Source organism: Clytia hemisphaerica, unplaced genomic scaffold (genome assembly GCF_902728285.1).
Source record: "Clytia hemisphaerica strain Z4C2 unplaced genomic scaffold, Clytia hemisphaerica genome assembly, whole genome shotgun sequence".
In the NCBI taxonomy this organism is placed as follows: domain Eukaryota; kingdom Metazoa; phylum Cnidaria; class Hydrozoa; order Leptothecata; family Clytiidae; genus Clytia; species Clytia hemisphaerica.
The window spans coordinates 46,841-54,518 of NW_027103439.1; the positions used below are offsets into that span (position 1 = coordinate 46,841).

The 7,678-nt window shown below is 34.1% G+C and overlaps 2 protein-coding genes and 1 long non-coding RNA gene across 3 annotated transcripts; all 3 read right to left on the reverse strand.

The window, feature by feature from the left end:
- Nucleotides 1-46: 46 nt before the first annotated feature.
- On the reverse strand, nt 47-1,904 carry LOC136798146 (uncharacterized). The gene is made up of 2 exons (XM_067054728.1): nt 1,236-1,904; nt 47-1,047 (listed from the first exon to the last, which is right to left on the reverse strand). The coding sequence occupies exons 1-2, from the start codon at nt 1,899-1,901 to the stop codon at nt 211-213; spliced, it is 1,503 nt and encodes a 500-aa protein (XP_066910829.1). The 5' UTR covers nt 1,902-1,904; the 3' UTR covers nt 47-210.
- Nucleotides 1,905-2,445: 541 nt separating this feature from the next.
- LOC136798147 (uncharacterized) lies at nt 2,446-4,071 on the reverse strand. Its single transcript, XR_010845352.1, has 2 exons — nt 3,507-4,071; nt 2,446-3,406 (listed from the first exon to the last, which is right to left on the reverse strand). It is a non-coding gene; the product is annotated as an uncharacterized lncRNA (long non-coding RNA).
- Nucleotides 4,072-4,839: 768 nt separating this feature from the next.
- Nucleotides 4,840-7,075, reverse strand: LOC136798148 (uncharacterized). The gene is made up of 2 exons (XM_067054729.1): nt 6,343-7,075; nt 4,840-5,875 (listed from the first exon to the last, which is right to left on the reverse strand). The coding sequence occupies exons 1-2, from the start codon at nt 6,649-6,651 to the stop codon at nt 4,919-4,921; spliced, it is 1,266 nt and encodes a 421-aa protein (XP_066910830.1). The 5' UTR covers nt 6,652-7,075; the 3' UTR covers nt 4,840-4,918.
- Between the last annotated feature and the right edge of the window lie 603 nt (nt 7,076-7,678).

Consider the following 7,678-nt stretch of genomic DNA (forward strand, 5'->3'; position numbering starts at 1 on the left):
TTTCTTGGGGAGAAACTTTCCTTTTTTTTTTTGGGGGGGGGGGGGGTGAAGGGGCTGGGCCAGGAGGAAAACAAGAAAAATATGTTAGTAAGTAAAAAAACAGTCAAAACTGATAAAAGGCAAAATATGAACAATTTATCAGTAGCTTTCGTATGAAAAATAGCAATAAAGTCTATGATAAACGTGTAAAAAGTTGAAGAATAAAGATCATTACAAGCATCCACGTCCGGTATAGGGGGCATACCAGAAGTTTAATGACATCACCACATGTTTTGAATCATCCTTTCTGTCTTTCTCGTCCTCATAATAAGAAAAATCAGGACGACTCCACATCACTTGATTTTTTGTCATGTAAAGAGTAAAGATGGGTACATCAAACTCTCTCGTCAATGTTGGTTTCAAGTCAATGGAATAACCTTCACAAAAATCTTCAAAGCGATATAATTGCAAAAGCATGACTTTCCTGAAGCCAGGATTAGAGAGTATAGCAATACAATACTTATTCATCTGCACATCTCTGAGTCCACCACCGACCAACATGTCACGTACCATTTCCCCATTTCGCCGAAAATCAAGATAGGTGTCTCCGAAAGAGAGAACTCCTGAAGCCATTACATACTCATCACCATTAACACAAATCACTGAGTGGATATTATCAATATCATGAATTTCATGCAAACACTCATCGTCTTCCAGACACCAAATAGTACCACCTTCAGGATCTCCACCATTGTTGTGGTAAAACTTTGAATAAATCAGTGAACGGCCTTCAGGGTATCCTTCTTTTGGATTGTGAGAGATTTGGATGTGGTCAGAAATATCAGGTGATTGACCAAGGAGCTTTTCGAATCTGTGCATGAGGTGAAAAGTCACGGTGTTTCGCTGATCTTTGCCAGGTCCCAACGGGGTTGTGGTAGCCAGAAATTTCAAGAAAAGACCACTGATATATACTACAATTACTATGTCACCAAAAATAAAAATCTTTTGAGCAACATCTTTTCTCTTCTTGCCTCTCCCTGCGAATCTTCTTGTTAACCCAATACCAGCCTATAAAAATAATGGAAAATCAAAGTTAAAGCGTGAATAAGGTGACGTGTTTAACTCTCTTCTATCTGGAGTTTGTAGTCACATTGCACCATGGCTGGGCAGATCGAATGAACAAATTTGGCCATAAAGCTGAAAAAAGAAGTTTACCAATTATGTTCTGAGTCAAGTTGGGAAGAATGTAAGGCTACCTGCAATGAGTTAGATTGATCATGGATTTTCATTTCTTTGTGTGTTTTGCGATTCCAACATTTGATACCAGCTTTATCACTAACCATCACGAAATCCTTATGCACATCCCAAATGCTCTTGATATTAAAAGGTTTCTCAACCGGTATGGTATATTTCACTTTGGTTTGCCATCGAGAAATATATGTCACTTTGTACATTTCATCCATGTCTAGTACAAGTATTCCGCTCTCATTGACACATGAGAAAAACAACTCTTGGTCACTGTGTTTCATTTTCTCGGCAGAGTTACCGAAGCCTTCATAAATCATGCGAGGACGTGGAAATTCTAATAGCCATTGCTCCTCCAACTTGGCCTCAAACAAATCTCGATCTGATTCAGATTGCCACATCAATTGAATGAAGTCACGCCAAGAACGTTTCACACATCGTACATAATGTAAATCAATGCCAGATAGATAATGGAATATTTTCTTGACGATCACAAGAAAATCATATGCTCCTTCCTTGATAAGGAGATCTATTACATTCACGCCTCTAGACTTGCAGGAATTTTTATGGAATGGCCAATCTTTCTTTTGACAGTCTTTACCACAATATGAAATTGTATGGCATCCAGTGCATTGTTTCGCCAGTGTAGATCCGCATACGTAACAGTTTAGATGCATTTTAATACTTTAATGGGATAAATTTTCGCGGGGATTAATTTTCGCGGATTTCGCGGATTTGGGTGTCATCCGCGAAAATAAGTCCCGTTGGAAATTTGAAAAAGGCCCATCCGCGAAATATTTCTAAACAAAACTCAAAATATGTCAAATAAATACTATTTGAATGGTTACTTGCATCAAAGAGGCGCAAATAATGTGTATTTCAACAACCAATATGCATGATTTGACAGTAAAAGTCACAAAATCGAGAAAATAATGCCCCCCAATAGTGCCATCCGCGAAAATTAATCCCCGCGAAATCTTAAAATTTCGCGGATGAGCTCAACCGCGAAATTTAATCCCCGCGAAAATTTATCCCATTAAAGTACTACATGAAAATCCCTTTAAAAAGAAACAAATAAATAATTTTGACAAGAACTAAAAAGCTAATCGATTGTTCATTGGTATGCTGATTTGAAGTTTTGCAGATTTGATTGATTTTTAAATTCCCAGCAAAAAAGATTGAGTGATTAAATGAAATCGGTTGTTAAGAATCAGTAAAATATAAGGAGCGAAAATCATGTATTTTATAAAACAAGATGTGACAATCTTTTGTTTTAAGAGCATTCGCAACAAAATCAGTGTTTAAAAATCATGATCAGATGAAATACAATATCAACTATCTAGAGTAATATTGGTCAAGCACAAAATGCAAGAAAAAGAATTAGAATTTTATTACGAAATCCAATGAATTGACATCACGCGAACATGGTTTTTATAGCAAATAAAGCTGCCTTTTTTCATAGTCATGCCTGATATTCCAAATTATTTCATTCTTTGTCAGGAAAAATGCTTGAGAAGAAGCTGGATATGATGTAAACAAAGTAAAATGGGACAGATTTATAGATCCAATGTCGTTGTTGAAGAAATCTTTCAAAGAATAACATTTCAAATATATCCAGGACCCACCAATCCGCATCGTGATGATATAGCAATAATGCATTCAATTTTGCTATATCCAAACCTGCCACTTTGAAAATAATGAGAGATTCTTTGTTTTTCCAAGTCTCGAGATACTGATCAGAGAACATCGATTTTGAATGACTCTCCATATCCATATTCACCAAAACAATCACAAGTTCTTGTTATGATACAGGAATCTCGTCAATCCGGTTTACATAGATGATATATTTTACCTCTTATATATACTTCAACCATATGTCATCTTCAAGGCACTGAGTTTCACGTTCATCGTCTGTTCCAAAATTATGTTTGGAATAAATTTGTGTGCATCCAAAGTAGTTGGAACTATTTGAAAATTCACCATGACAGATACACATCTGTGTAGAAGTCTAAAAGTTACAGTATTTAGTACATCTACATTAATCTTAAAATTAATTTTGGCAGAATTTTTCATGTTAACATCAGTCAAATAAACAATGATTACATTATCACCAAAGAAACAAATCTTTTCTGGGATTTCTTTCCTCAGGTTGTCATTATCTTTGTGTACTACCCTGACCAACCTGGATTAAAAAACATCATAAGTAAATAAAAAGTTTGATAAAAATCTTTTAGCACAATGTTGAGGACTAGAAAAAAATGACAACTACAAATATATGGTACCTGCAACACTTTGGCTTCATCACAAGTGATAAAATTCGTTTCAGTTTTACCATCAACACATTTTATACGACACTTATCTCAAACCATTACAATTACAAAGTTTATATGAGTATCCCATTTACCATCCATGTTAGCACTGAAATTTCATTTCTTTTTCAAAAAGCGAGGAAAAGTTCCTGATCATTGTGTTGTAAACCGAGGGGTAAAACTAATACAACCAGTGTCCATCAACTCTCTTCTCTGTCCATTGTTCAGCTAGCTTGACTTCATAAAGATTTCTTAGATTTTCTACCTTAGATTTACCTAAAGAATTGATGATGTTACACCATGAACGTTGACTTGTAATATATCATGGTACAAATTTCTACCTAAATGGAAAAGTTTTTTCAACAAATTCTCATGACCATTAGGTTTTCATGAATGTTTTATGGTTTAACCTTCTTTGGAAAACTTGTTATGAAATAACAATACATGTCCAGTACACTGTTTGGTCATTTACACCACACTTTAGCTGCATGACCTTGTCAAGATCTTATATTTTTATTTCTATTTATATTATATTTCTAAATGAAAATATTTAAAAATGTCAATATCAGGTATGGGAGATTTTTGTGTTCATTCTATCCTAAACCACTAACAAAAAGTTTCAACTTAAGAAATTTTCTTTCAAAATAGAAGAGGAAAGCTTTATAATCAATCACATTACTGGTTGGGACATGGATGTACTTCGAAAATAATGTTAGATATTGGTTAGGATTATATATAACTGTTTTTTTAATTTACATCAATAGACTATTTACCACTCTCGTACTCAACTTTGCTATGTAAACAAATAATAATATCTTTATTAACAGCTAAAAATATCATCTTATAGCAAACAAAAATCTAAGTCACGTTTTTTTTTTAAGAAACTAGTTTTACCAAGCAGCCTCAATGTTTCTTAAGAAATCGGCCTTTTGAGCCTTAAATGTTTCTTACATGTTTCTAAACTTTTTGACATAATTAGCCTTGATTGAAAGGTTCTTATAAAAAAACGAATTAAAAAATGTTATTTTCTCATTCTCAGCCTCAGCATGTTTCTTAGATGTTTCTTAGTTTTTAGGCATTCTGAGCCTCATGTTTCTTAAAAGTGTGTTTCTTAAAAAGAAAAAGACGTGTATCAACTGCATTGTACAATGTTTGATAAACACCGGATTTAGGAACAAATTTTCCAGTATAAAGCGGCGAAAGTTATGATAGCATAGGATGAAACAAACTAGGAATATCTATTGCCCTTATGAACTATCCTTCGAATTTAACCCTCTCATTAAAAATAAAATCCATATGAACCATGTGTACAAACGTTATTTATTTATTTTGAAAGCATGGTACATAATAGGTAAATATACTTGATCAATAAAATTCAAGATGTCTTAGTTTTTGGAAGGAAGAGAGTGTCCTGGGGGAACATCAACAGTCTGATCTGCATAGTAAGGCACATACCAAAAATTCATCGAATTGATTGCGAATGTGTCTCGAGAACACGGATTCTTGTAACAAAGAAAACAACCATCTTTATCATGACGCTCATGACTCCAAATAATCTGGTTCTTTGTCATGAAAAGTGATTTAGGAAGAGAATCAAAAGGGGTGACTAGAACTGTGCTTAGGTTTGAGAAGTTTATATTTGGATCAGCAATATCCTTAATAAAATAACAGGTCAAACTTGTTGGCTGCATAAGACCAGGATGACACAATATTGCAATACAGATTTTGTTCATGTAAGCACCACTTAATCCTTTGACTTTCAAACTTCTCAGACTTTTGTTATTCTTCCATAATTCCAGATATTTGGTAGGGCAAAATAAAGCATTCATATCTGAGCCATTAAAGTTATGTTGACCAGTAGAATCATGATTTCTTGAAAGCAGACAATAATCATCATCACCAACACGTGACACAGCATGTATATCTTCGACTTCTTGGAGATCTGCTAAGAACTCATCGTCCTCGAGACACCACAATCCAGCTTCGTTACATTCATCATCACTGCTATCATTCCCACTGTCTCCTTCATAATACAGCTTTGAATAAATCCTGGTACAACCAAAATAATACTGCCCATTCGACATTGTACCGTGTGAGATTTTAATTTGATCAATATCTACCGGAGAACAATCAACAAGATTCTCAAAATTATGTAAGAGATGGAAAGTTGCTATTTTTTCATGTGAATCCTCTGAATCAACTGGAGAAATTTTTACTGAGAATTTTAGGATGAGTCCACTAAGATAAACAATGATAACAATATTACCAAAAATATTGATCTTTTTGGGAATGTCTTTTCGCTTTCCACCACTTGCATATCTTCCTGTCATCCCGATTCCACTCTAGATAACACAGGAAAATATTATTGATCCCCTAGGTTACGATCTGAAAATCAGGCTTTTTTCCTATACTAGGGAGGGCACAATGGCTCCAGAGCTGTGGAAATGAAATTCCAATTTTCTCTATCAGTTAAAAGCCTCAAGCAGAACCCCATTAAACCCCCATAAGATTACCTATATCCACAAAACATGAATAATATCATTTTATGTGATAGGTTATGGAAGGCTGGCAAAATTGTTAAATGTATTTGACAGTTTACTTGCACTACTTGTAGAATCAAGTCACTTTAATCACAACAGTGGAGCTGTACTAGAGAGCCAACTTAATAACTTAAAAAACTCAAACCTGTTTCACAGATCCGCTGAGCCCTTGCAACAGAAACCCATTTTGAACAAAGGAGGCCACCCTTCTGGGATGCCTCACCTTTAGCGTTATGTTACAACTTAAAACAAAATAAAAACCAACCAACCTGCAACTTTTTAGATTCATCACAGATAACCATTTCTTCTTTGGTGATACGATCCCAGCATTTGATTCCTGTTTTGTTCCAAACCATCACAAAACTTTTATGAACATCCCAAATGAGGTCTCGGTACATTGTATTGTCAACATTTATAACATATTTTGTTTTTGTTTGCCAACGAGAGACATAAGTCACTTTGTACATGTTATCCATATCAAGCACTAGAATTTTATTTTGATCACGACAAGCTAAAAACAATTCTTGACTGTTGTGTTTGATCTCCTGGGATGGCATACCGTGACCCTGAAACAACATTCTACCACGTGGGTGTTTGTGAGCAGTTGTGAGTCCACTGGTGTGCCAGTTTGACTTCAAATAGGTTGCGGTCAACTTTACTATGCCACATTGAATCAACTATAGCTCGCCAGGAGCGCTTAACACAACGAACATAGTGGAGCTCTCTTCCTGGTAGATAATGAAATATCTTTTTAACCAAGTCATCATAAATATTGGCATTGATTAGAAAGTCAACAACATTATGTGGTTTAGATTTGCATGAGTGTTTATGGAACGACCAATCTTTCTTCTGACAACTTACACAACAATATGAGATTAAATGACATCCAGTACATTGCTTTGCTGGTTTTGATCCACAAACATAACACTTTTCTTGCATTATTTTAAATCAATTCTAATAAAAGCAACTCTTAAATATATAATAATTATTCAAATGTGAAAACAAAAACAATCACCAGACTAAATTTCCTGATAAAAAAAGTGAAAACTAAAAATTTAATTTTATTCATCATTTGACGTTTCGGTGTCTTCTTTGCACCATGATCACAAGTATAGTAAAAAAAATTCAAAACGAATTTCAATTTACAACATTAAAAAAAAGCACAAAATTAAAAAATTACTACAAGGTAAATTTCCTGATACTTGAAAATATTTTGCAGATAATATTGTAAAAGGGTATTGAAAATTGTATGGTATACTTTGTTCAAAGAAACCTGCAAAAACACCATCAAATTATTGTTAAAAAAAATTCTAATTATATAATCCAGTTTCCATGAACAAAAGGGAGAATACTTTCAACCTTAAAGGGATAATCAGATGGTTTGAGATATTTTACCTGCAGATAGCTTCTAGGATTTTAGGAAAAACCTCTAAATTTTTCGGTGTACTTATTTTCCTAACTCAAGTTATGCCAATTTGAAATCTCGAAAAATGGGACTTTTCAGGGACTTTTCACACTTTTTTCTATTCGTCGCATCAAAATAAGAAAGCCTTAAGTCCATTTTTGTAGTTTTGAGAAAATCAAGTTTAAAGGTTTGAAATGGCT